This window comes from Vollenhovia emeryi, unplaced genomic scaffold, assembly GCF_000949405.1.
Source record: "Vollenhovia emeryi isolate VEMERY1.0 unplaced genomic scaffold, V.emery_V1.0 DF939135.1, whole genome shotgun sequence".
Lineage (NCBI taxonomy): Eukaryota > Metazoa > Arthropoda > Insecta > Hymenoptera > Formicidae > Vollenhovia > Vollenhovia emeryi.
The window spans coordinates 629708-642019 of NW_011967231.1; the positions used below are offsets into that span (position 1 = coordinate 629708).

At 49.2% G+C, this 12312-nt stretch overlaps 1 protein-coding gene across 3 annotated transcripts in view; it reads left to right on the top strand.

Annotated features, from left to right (window-relative positions):
* LOC105567704 (homeobox protein homothorax) overlaps positions 1–12312 on the top strand; it is a 400400-nt gene that overhangs the window by 20892 nt on the left and 367196 nt on the right. For all 3 annotated transcript variants that reach the window (XM_012022777.1, XM_012022776.1, XM_012022778.1), the window contains exon 3: positions 3272–3413. In XM_012022777.1, the coding sequence (XP_011878167.1) occupies positions 3272–3413 (142 nt within the window). The remainder of the gene's footprint in view (positions 1–3271; positions 3414–12312) is intronic.

A 12312-nucleotide genomic window follows, 5' to 3' on the forward strand; every position in this document is an offset into this window, starting at 1 on the left:
AACAATTAGCGCGCGACGTTGCGTTAAATCGATTAGCCGCTGGTGGACGGGGACGGTGCTGGGGGAATAGAGTCCGAGGAGGAGCCGCGGCGAGTGGAGGCGATAGAGATATGGACGAGGAGAAAGCGGGGGAAAAAAGGGCTACCAGGTAAGACTGCGCCGTGGTGGTGGCGGGCGAAAGGGGTAAAGTCGACGGGGCTTTTTTTCGCCCGGTCGGTACCCTTGGTCCGTTCATTGTGGTGGCTCTCGGCTCGGCCGGGCTGGCGCGCAGGAGAGTACGTTGCTCGCGGCGGCCACGTCAATTTGTCGAAATTCGTTCCGAATCGTTTTATGTCCGCCACGCCGCGAGACGCGACCCGCTACCATGCGCACACAACGCCTCCACTTTGGCGGCTACCACGTTCGCGCCGCTCTCTCTCTCTCTCTCCCTCCCTCTCTCTTTTTCTCCTCCCTCCCCCCCGGACCCACTCGAGGGCCGAGACCCCTCTAAGGTTTCATCGCCGTCTTTGAAATTGTATAACCCCACGGGACGGGACGAGCCGCGAGCTAAAAATCCGTGTCAATGGTCGCTTTTAACCGACGTACATCCAGTAGTTTTTTTTTTAAATTGATTTTTATCGTATTGGTGTACGGACGTTTGGTAATTCATTTATTTGCGAAACCCTTTGAGGTAGCAAACATTTTGTATATCTCGAAACTTTCGGCACTTATTAATTACCGTTGAGAGCGCCCTCGGAGGAGATAAGGAAAATTAACGTGGAATTTTCTAGCCGCCGCGGCGCTTTAGTCCCGTGCAATTTGTTGAGTAGCGCTATCAGTTCTTAGTATTACTGTGTTCGGTAACATTCGTCTCAAATGAACGTGCATACAAATTAAATGCATTGTTTTGTGGGAAATTTACTTTGCGGATTGTATTTAGATTATATGTACACTCTTATCGTCGCTTGTCCACCTGTGTCCCTAATTTGCATACGACTGATCGCTTGACAAATTCGAAAGTAAAATGTTAATGATACGAACGCAAATTAGAAGTTGATGTAAGCTTCGTTTAACTTCAAAATGACGTCATTGCATTTGCATAGACGACGACCGATGACGACGGTGAATACGTTCGCCTTTTGCACATTGCACCCTAAGGTTAAATTTCACACGAGCGATTCAACGCGATGCAAAACGTCGGGCAGAAAAATTTCTCCACGTGCGTCGCGCGTTGCGGCGAAATGTAGTTGTATTACAATTCCGGTGCGTCGCGCGTAACTGTGTCAGCTTAAAACCTCGATATTAAGCCCTCGCTTGCAACAATGTTGCACAGGCACCGGCCTAATCTTATCTTATCCTCTTAATGTCGCATCGGCAAGCGTACCTTATGTGTAACACGCGCTTATACGCACAAAGGAGCATTGCGTCGTATCGAGCGGTACGACAACCTCTTCCATTTTTTCCCCTCTTTCCTCCCCCCCCCTTCCCCTCTCGCTCATCGGCTCGTTCCAACTGTTTCCCCATACGTAATGCACCTGTCTCGTGCATCTTTTAATTCGATTCTAATTATTTATCAACGCAGCCACTTTATGCTATTTTCCTCGTTTAAAAAATAACGAATTAAGTGGCTCCGACGTAGCCTGTATCGATTTGCATTATAGCAGCCAAACTCCCGGACTAGTGTTTTTAGCGGCGTGTTTGGATCCGCCGCGATCGATAGAAACCGTAAGTCGGGACTAATTTTCATTATTTAGCACGCTCTACCACTGAATTTCTAGCTTTCCACGAACGCACACACGTTGCCCGGCCCTGGGCTGTTATTGGCGGGGCGAACTCGGTCCTCGTCATTATTCAATTTGTCCCTGGATATACAGCCCCGCGCGCGTGCTCACGGATTACGAATAAATTATGAATTGAGCCCAGGAGAAAAAATAATGGTAGAAGTTGAACGATCTTCATTATTGTCCCCCGCGGAAAATGGTGTAAGACTATTGCGCGTGAAATGAGCGGTTGGGCGTGCGGTTGCAGAAATAACGAACCGGCGTGACAGGAGATCGTATTACTCGAGAGCGATAGATTCGTAATTGGAATAGGAACGGAAAATCGTAGAATCGCGGTACGGCGCAGTTTCCGCAAGCAACGTCGCTCCTCCGCGTAAGAAAATGCCGGGGGGAGCGAGACCTGCGATGGTCGTGCGAAGGCGGAATCATTTTTTCCACGCGGACGGCGGCGAGGCAATCCTCTCCCCCCCCCCCCCTGCTTTTCGGTTAAGCGCTTCACGGCGGATTTCGCTTCTTCTGCCACCACGGTTGTCCGAGTTAATTGCGTCCTCGTAGCGCTAACAGGCGGCCCACCCTGCCGGTCACGCGCGGATAAGAGAAAAAGGCTACGCGGATAAGAGAAAAACTCGCGCGGCCGGGTCTACCGCCGGGCGCGGACCCCGAGACTTTGTGCCGATTCAGATCGCTTTTTCGCGCGGGCCACGCCTCGGCGATTCGAGAAACGCTATTTACGGACATCCGGCGCGCGGACATCCCGAGGCCTCCTCGGCGCGGGAATCGAGAGCCTCTTTTAACGAGCACTCGCCGTCCCGTCCCTTTAAGACTCTTGTCGCCGCGGACGCATGTAACCGCTATGCTCCAAATGTTGCCCCGCCGATTACACGATTTCACACGATTTCATCCGATTACAAAAGAAGAAGTAAACTTTGGGGGAAATGGAAAACAAGTTGAGAAAATGTTGACATTTTACGTTTATTGTTTAACAAGTGAAGAAACTCGAGAACGAAGGCAAAACTATTGCACGGAGATTCCGGTAAGGATGTCATAATGATTTCGGAGACACTGCTCCATGATTGCGCTAAGTGGTCACCTCCTCGCGCGAACGAGTGTATTATTAGCGCGTATCTCTGCGCGACACGTACGCGACGGGGTCCGCTAATTATATCGATCTCGATTAATCACACTCGCGAACGCCGCCGGTTTGTTCCGCCGCGAGATTTTCGCGCCTCCTTTCGCGAGCGCCGCCGCACGTTACGCAATATCGCGCGCATCGGATAATAATTTATCGCCTCTTCGCAGAAGCGAATCGGGCCAGAAGCCGCCGGGCAGAGGCTCGGAAGATTGCGGTGTTAATTAGCATGCCTACCGAGATCGGCGCTGCTCCGCGAAACGGCGCGCGATGCGGTACACGCTCCGTTAGCATAATGCGTATCTTGCCGCTCGCGCGCTCACCCGCCGTTGCGTTATATTCCCGTTATCTTTCAGCGCAACTCTCTCGCTTCTGCTTTCAGACACCCCCTGTTCCCGCTCCTCGCACTCATATTCGAAAAGTGCGAGTTGGCAACGTGTACGCCGCGCGAGCCCGGTGTAGCTGGTGGTGATGTCTGTTCGTCAGAAAGTTTCAACGAGGATATCGCCGTTTTCTCAAAACAAGTAAGTCTACCTTTAACATTCAATGTACCGTGCACATGCGTTACGATGTATAGAGACGCCAATTCACGTCGGCTCGTGCGAAGCAACGATCGAATCCGCGAGCTTATTAACTCGTAGAACGGCGCATCTCGAGAATCAAATCGATATCCAATTGATAAATGAGATCGTACATGGTCGGGGGATGATACTCTTTGGCCGACTTGCTCGCGTGGTTTAAAAATAAACGAAATTCCCAAACAGTTACTCCTCGGCGTATTTCTCAAGCCTGATCTACAATGCGCTCTAGAGACAATCTATTTTGCCGCCGATGAGTTCAAAGAATTTGCGCAAGTTGATAAATCGTACGTCGTACGATCGTATGCCGTCGAGAAATCCTTGAAGCGTTTCGACTCGCTGGTGCAAAACAAAACGTTTCCAGGCGCAAGGAGCGCACTGCCGATCAGGCTTAAAAGGTCGAGATCCCTGGACGAGGCCCTCGCGAAAATGTTGCGACTTTGTTCGGCGAACTGTCGCGCGACTCTTCCGTGAGAGAATGTCCCGGAGGGATTTTCGAGCCTTCGCATGAGTCACGAGGACGCGCGTCTCGTCTCTCCGTCCCGAGACGTGGATCCACGCACGAGACTCGCTAGCGTGTCTCAAGCCTCGAAGAAGAACGCTGCCTATCGTGGGACTTATTTTTAGGATTACCGTTGAGAGACCCGGGCCCCGTTCTAGCTGCGAGGCGGAGGACTCGCCCGCTCGCGCGCGCGCGCGGGTTTTTTCTCTTCCCTTGCTTCCTATTTTTTTCTTTCCCTCTAGCGGCTCACCTGAGGCAGGTCCCCCCAAGGACACGCGTAGGTAACTCGAGAGCCTACGGGGCCGCATGCCGTGAAACGATTTGGACCTTTTAAAACATACCATTTCGCTGTCTGCGTGCCGGATCGCGCACGTAGGTCTGGCCGAAGGTCTCGGAAAGTGTACCGGTCGAACGTGCGTTTCCGCGTGTTTCCTAGAGATAATTTACTCGCCGCGGACATTTACACGTTCGATAACGCGCGACGCACCATAACTAGAACGGCTAGTGTCACTCGCCAGTAGGAAAGTAGAGAAACGAATATTCCATATCTGACCTTTCCTCACTGCCGCTGGTCTACTTGGAGGTTGCTCTACTTCAGAGATATTGAACTAATTAACGATTTATGTAACTGAGCGTTGGTATATTGAACTGTGGGCCACGTAATCTCTCGGCTTATACTGCGAATAGCACATTTTCTCGATACGATCAGTGAATCGGAAAACGGATCGAAAATGACGACACATTGGGCGCAGCGTAACGAAAGGGGGAAAAAAAAGAATTCATTCACTTCTGCGTTCGCTCTTTTTTACGTAATTTTCTAGAAATACAGCACTCGCGACGTATTAAGCCGAGGCGACAGAGCGGGCAATAAAAATGTTATCGTGCTCGTTTGCTTATGGTGAAGCGATGCAAACGAATTCAGCACATTTAGATTGAAGGGTATCGGACCCATTGCGCCGCATCGTTAGCTGTTACCACCGGTAGTTATTTTCACGTGGCCGTTACGCGACCGAGCCGAAGTCGTGCGTCCTGTATCATCGATTAAATTCTCGTCCGAGGTAACAGATAGTAACGTATCAGCGGCGTCACATTGCACAACGGACGTGCGATCGCGGGAATTTTCGCGAATGACTTGTACTCACGCGATCGCACTCGCGCGTCATTATCGCCGGGAGAGAAAGAAATTCGTTGAGACTTACGTCTAAATATAGGGTGCCGGTAATACGGTAGCAGTGGCTTTGAGCAACGCTATGCCGAGATAACGATAAGAATTAAGCCTCGGCGCGAGGTAGGATAAGGTGGCGACCGTGTATGTATACATTACTTTGTCTCGTTAATGCCGAAAAGCGCCAGGAACGATAAGAACGCTCCAAGTATCCGGCGTATCGAGATTTCCGAGATAATCGAGAGCGCGCGTCGCTACTTTTTTTTCTCTCTTCCCGGCAGAATTTTTTTCCCTCCCGATAGCGCGGAGCGAATAATGAAATTCGCGGGAGTCGCGCATCCCCCCCGTGTTACTTATCTACGAGCCAGCGTCGACGCGTTATTACGTCGGTGTGCACCGTCGAAGGTATCCCGGCGGCGTTGCAAAACTGACGTGATATTTGCATCTTAATAAGGCGCGCCATAAGGTGCATTTCAAAACGCGCCGACGGAAAATAATGCTTATGACTGCGGGACGTTTATTCCGCGAGACGGTGCCGTGCGCGCGCGGGTATCGTCTCAATATGATGCCGCTTCCTGCTCGAATATTCTCCTCCCCCTCCCTTGGCGTCGTAGTTAGTCCCGCGATTAAATCCGTAGTCGTACCGAGGTGGAATCTGACGGCGTACGCTGACAAAAAAATTTTTTTATACTAAGTAAATAGATTTACCTAAAGTTATTTTTGTACTTGAGTAACTGTTTATTTTATTTAAATAAAAATATCAAGTTTAAAGTAAATCTGTATTATATTAAGTAAATTAATTTGAATTTACTTAATTTACTGAAATTTAATGAAAAGTCAATTAAGTAAATTAATTTGAATCATTACAATTTCGTGAGATAGAGAATACTATTTATTGTCAAATAAAAAATTTAATTTTCTTCGCCGCAAAACTTACATCTTACAATTAGTGAACATTTTATAGAATTATTAAATACTGTTTGATATTTGATAAATACTTAAATTGAAGAAATGCATGTTTTAATTTGTTTAGTATTTTTTAAATTTAAGTTAATAAGCTATTAGGAGCCACCTAAATGAATAATTTTCTTGAGTAAAGTGACATTTTTTTGGATTAAGATATTTTTTTATCAGTGTAGTCTTTTCTTCCGTATCCCTTTAAGATCCTTTTTAATAACGATAAATTAATAACATCAGTGGCAAAGGAAACGAGCGGTAAAGCTTGAAATGAAAAACTTGCTGCACTCTTTGTTATACTTGCGCTTAGAGCGTACGTGATATCAGGTGAAATCCGTTTCAGATATTTAATTTATATTGATTAGCGATGGTTAACTGATACGCTCGATTGTTATCTTAATCAGATACTCTTACGTTCTTTCAACGCGAGTAATACATTAATTGTTAGCACTTATCGAGGCTCGGAAATTCAAAGACACGTAATTTATCACACGGGAAAAAAATGCTGTTGAATTAAAGCAAAATGAAGTTGCTTGAATGAAACGTTAACGTCACGGGCTGCCACAAGCAACAATAATTCACTCAATTGTACTTGCTTTGGGTTTTAATTTTAAGCATTGAACCAAATATCCAGTTATTAAACTTCGCCGACGACCATTTAACTGTTAAATCGAAGCTCGGCGGGTCCCGCTCCTCTTTCTCGCGCATTCCTCGATCTACTCCAAGTATATTCCTAGGGTGCCCGTAGCTTCGTCTTTTTACGCGAGAACGCGCCTCGGATGTATCGTACATCTCGGCAAATCAACACTTGGCAGGCATCGATATTCAAGCGAGCGTTGCCTTTGAAGGCCGTCACTAAGCGCGTAGGTCTCTCACGCACACGCGACGATGCACGTCGGCAGATAAGCAGGTGACAATCCTCTTGCGGCGGTTTCCGAGGCGTTCCGTGTGAGCCGTGCCCTCGTACCCCTCGGTGTCCCCTCGCTCCGTATATCGGTACCGCCGCGGCGATAGGGCCGTACGACAAAAGGGCCGCATGCTGTGCGCGGGATTATTTCGCGTTTCGTTGCGTGCGTGCGTGCGTGCGTGCGTGCGTGCGTGCGTGCGCGCACGCATGCGTCATGGCTGCCGCGGGGCACGGCGCATGCGCGGTCCTCAGTTGGGGCCCGACCACGGCGGTCGTCGAGTCGTGAGAAGCACCGAAGCGTGGAGAGTCGAGCCGGCGACGGCGGAAGGGGGGGCCGGAGAGGCGTCGAGAGGGGCCATGCGATGCAACATGGGAGTGGGGAACTGCTCATTTTCTGCCATTGTAAATTGATCTATTCAATGGGTCCACTATTATCCCCCCCTGCGGTCCACGCATCGTGTGCCCTATGTGGGGCCGCGATGTTCCAGTCTTCCGTGCCCCCTTCCGCCCTTCTATGTTCGCGCTCTCTCTCTCTTTCTCTCTCTACCCCCTCGCCGGAGACTTCTCGTCCTCTACCTCGGTTCGCGCGCGCACTCGTTGCCTTCGACATCGCTGCCTGGCTGCAACGTGCCATCGGCTGTACCCCCGCTGCGCGACGTTACGCTGTGCCTTTGTTGCGCCTTTTTTTTTCACCCGCCAAAAGAGGCATCTCGCTTTTTTTTTCGCGATCATCGCCGGCGACCGCGTCGAGAAATTTACTCGCGCTTCGTCGCCCCGCGGCCGCGCATCACCTTTACGGCGAATCCTTTACGGCTACGAATAGAGGCTCTCGATCCGTTTGCGGTGGCTTTAAACGAATTCTCGTTGTACAAGGAGATTGGCGATTAATCGCGCCATCTGTTATTTTGCCGCTGTTTAACAGAATTTTCGCGGGAGACAATGACGCATACGTGTACGAGGCTAAGAAAGTCGTTCACATTCCAAATAATGTGTCGATTATTTAAGTATACGCGCACCGCTGAGGCGCGTGTACGATACGCCGCTATTATTAGCCACGAGCGAGATATTGTCCCGCTGTATAATTGCGTTTTGAACAACGAGTCGAAACTGCCGAAGCACTGAATACGGAGACGTGGGCGTGCGTACGCTCGTCACGATATCTCGATTCCGTGTCGTGCTCACAAACACACGGGGAGAAAGAGGCGAGCGAGAGGGCCGAGAAGAAAGATCCTGTAGCGATTTATTGGTACAATTAGGATGCACCTCTCTCTCTCTCTGGCAGCATTAAACCCTCATAAAATCCCCGTCCCCCACCGATGGCGATCGCTAGATGAATGTGTTTTATTCAAAGCTGTCAAGTTCTCTCTCTTTCTCTCTCTCTCTCTCGTGGCATTTATTGACTTTTTTCTGTCCGATTGTACGGACTCAAAGACCTTCTATACAAAAATGTTGTAAACGCTGTATCCATAAAATTGTTTTTACGTTGAAAAATCTTTATAGGAAGTCATTGATAGTAATACGGTTTAAAGAGTCAGCGAGCCGTTGCGAGAAATGCTGCGCCATCGAGATGCCGCGGTTTTAAGATTCGAGGTCAATTAACTAAACGAAACCCACGTAAAGCTCGCCGGTGCGGATAGGCATTTGAACCGGTTCTCCATTACCTGACATTATCGCAATGTCATCGGCGAATTAGACAGCGATCGTTAAATTTTAATCGGAAATTTAATCGGAAATTTAATCGAATGTAAAAGTATAACAATCACGGCAAGCTTTGCGCAAGCGAAAATTTTGATCAATTTAAATGAGATATTTGATATTTCATTAAGATGATCGTTTGTAGTCGAACAGATTACTTGTAGTTGAGGAGCGAATATTTGTGAGACATTAAACAAAGCACCAAGTACTCGGAGTCACCGTGAGCTTAGCCTTCTGCAACAATTTCGAACTGCATTTCCGACACGTTTCAGATTTTCCCCGTTTTAATTGTTTCAACACCAGGCGTGTACACACGTTTAATTCTGTTGTTACGGGCCGCACGACTATCGCCGGCGGTCTTGCCGTGCTACAATTTCGCAATTATCGCGTTCTAGCGTAAATATCTCCCCGTTTTGACGTGTGCTACTGCGCGATAGCGATCACGCGGTATCACGCGCTCAGGCCGGTTCTCCTCCTCGCGACTCGACCGCCACTCGTGTCGTATCGTATCGTCTGCAAAAACACGTGCCGTGTAGTCATTCGTATCACTTGGAATCATTCATCGGCTCTAATTTATCGAATTGTACTCGGTACTTCGAGTTGGTTTACAATCGCGTTAGTCAACTGCACCGGAGAGTGCATCTCCGAAAGTGGGCGGTAACAATTAATTTTGCGCGGAGTGAATAGAAAAGTCGGGGACACGATTAACTTTCTGCCTCAAGACCTGGGCAGAATCGCTGTTAAGACAATGCTTTGTGTTTTAAATCGTTGTCTTAAAGTAACGCACAATAACTGTCTTATGACTTAAGAATACAAGACAGCCATTCTGCTCAGACTCTCATGTCTCCACTTTTTAAGACAATATTCAGGATCGAAGTGTTCGTCGCCTGAATGGTTAGGGCGAGAAGAGGGAGATTTACATCTGCAAACCTTGAACAATCGCTATAGTTTTTCCACGCGTATTATTTTTTTTGCACAGGCTCGAGAGCCTAGGATCGCGGACCATTTGCGTCACTGTGTGAAATTCTCCGAATACGGTTACTGCCATCGACAGACTACTGAAAAATCATATATCCGAATGCATTTGTACACGTACACGACAGTATGCGTAGAAAACTTCCGAAGGCGACTCGACTCTGTGCGAAAAATTGCTTTGTACCAGAGAGGAATCAACTTTGTAGCGCGAGAGACATCAATCTCCTGCCTATCTAGAACAGTCAAATGTCCTCTTCCGTGTTTGGAACAAATTTTGTCCCCTTGTTCGATCCTTTTAGCCTAATATCACATTCGTCGTACGACAAATTTTTCAAGCGTGTTAATTTCTAGATACTCGAGACTTTTGCTATCCTGCAGCGAATCGACACACTTAAAAAAGTTTGTCGTCCGACAAATACAATACCAGCCTTGTGCGTGTTAAGGGTCCGATCCTAACAGACAGAAACTCGGAGAAAATTAAGATTCTTCCTCATTTTAGCTTAGGAAAATTTGTGCAAAACGAATGTTTGGCAATGCGTTGCTACCTTCGTAAGTACCAAAAGTTACAATATTATCGCGAGTGAGAAGTTTGAAGAATTGCCGAAGAGAGCACTGAAAGCAGTTCCCCTTTATCGTTTCCGTTCGTTTCGGTTTGCATAAAACGTGTTTGCGACCGCGAACGTACGAACTAAACGAAGCGGCACTCCGAAGCGCGCGAGCGTTGCAAAGTATTTCACATGGAGAAGTAAATGGAAAGAAATTAGAAAATTTCTCGCCCGTGTCACGTGTCCCAGGTCTGCTTACAATTCCCCAACTGCTCAAAAGGGAAGGGTTTCACGAAGGGTTCGAGGGGGCGGCAGCAATAGCAGAGGCAAGAGAGCAGCCACAGGCAAGCAGCCTCCAAAGCAGCTGCTTCGTATATCTCTCGGCAGGATCGGCGCACACCGCGTACGTGTGCGTATGTATTTCCCTCCATGTGGCATTCGTACGTGCACGTACGAGGTCGCCCCGAACAGACACCCCGCGTGCCGGAACGAGAGCATTCTCTAAATATTATCGCACAATATTTTTACCGCCTCCGCCGCGCGCGCTGAGTTACGCGGCTGACAGCCACCGAACGCTGACGTTTCTATACGCATCTATCGATGTTTGTTTTCTCATCGAACATCCTCGCGCGTACGCTCGATTTCCTCCGCCATCATCGCGCGATGATACCGCACTTTTTCCCTCTACGGGAGCCGTACATCGCGCTATCGCTGTTTCAGTATCGTAATGAGTTATTTCGTATGTCGTACAAACGAATTTCCTCGCAGACCGGAATACATCGCGCAGCCATTCTAGAACGAAACGCTGACTAATTTCGTTTTCCCGTTACTCTCGTTCAGGCACGGCGAATCTTTTCGTTTCACAAACCGTTGCCAGTATTTTTACGGGCGCGCCCCGTCCCTACGTGTTGGCGCATCGACGACTGCCACCGTTTCGGGAAAAACCGTGCGCCGAGAATTAAAAGCGAGAGGCAGGGGCGCGCGGAGATCCGGACAGAATGGGCTGTTTACAATTTGTAATGTTGTCTACCTGCGTGGCGCTACCCCGGGCCGCTCGACCGTCGAAAAAGCGCGATGACAGGACCGCGTAAGAACCAGCCCTCCTTCTTACCCCCCCAGCGAACAGTTGACAGTATTTTTGTCGCACGAGACGCCTTCATTATCCATACACTGGAACAGGAGAGCCCGTGGACTCCCATTCAGAATTCCGGCTCATGAATACGCGCGCTCCTACCTGGGAATTCGTGCGTGCGGACAATATTTCATTATCCGCGATCTTTTTCCTTCATAGAGGAGCGACGTTCCTGACTAAATCTCACATTTCTCGACTCCTCGGATACCTTCGGCGCTGTAAGAGAGAAGTCGTTCAATCTGTCTGAGAAATCTCGTCGCGCCTCTTAACGTATTCGACATCGCGTGTAACGAGTAACGATGCCTCCGCGAGTCTTTCGTCAAGTAAAAATGGAGCGCGGACGGAAGTGAGATAAAAGAAAACACGCGTTCTTTTTCACATCAATTTATTTCGGCAATTTGCCCGACACGGTTTGGCGTTTCCTCGACGACAGGTGCGTTTGGTTCCGCGGGAAAGAGGAGAGAAGTACCGTTGAGATCCCCCGAAAGATCTCTAATCCGTTCGTTCGATCTGAGAGGCGCACAAGTCCGTCTCATGGGCTCCATGGGACGCGCGTCGGCCAACGAGATTAGCCGCGCGGGATTCGTCGCGAAATCCGCACGGCAAGGCGCGAAAGCGCGGCTTTGTTTCCATTCTGATCGACGCTCCGCACGCAGCGCCATGAAAATGCCTGAGAAACTCGCCGCGCCTCTCCGCTTCCTCCATCGCCGTCTGCCTCCTCGATTTGCCGCCGGGATTCCATTGCGTTCCCCGACGCGTTTCCGTTTCTGTATCGTACGAATTCAACAGTGGGGGTCCAATTAAGAGGAAGCACGCGAAGGAAATCGCTTAGAGAAAAGAGGTGGGCAGGCGAGGAGGGAGCCGGGGGGTGGGGCGGGGGGGGGGGGCTTCGAGCCGTGCTCATATGTGTGCGCATGCTCTATACATATATGCNTGTACACCGGAAGATGATACGATCGNTCCGTGT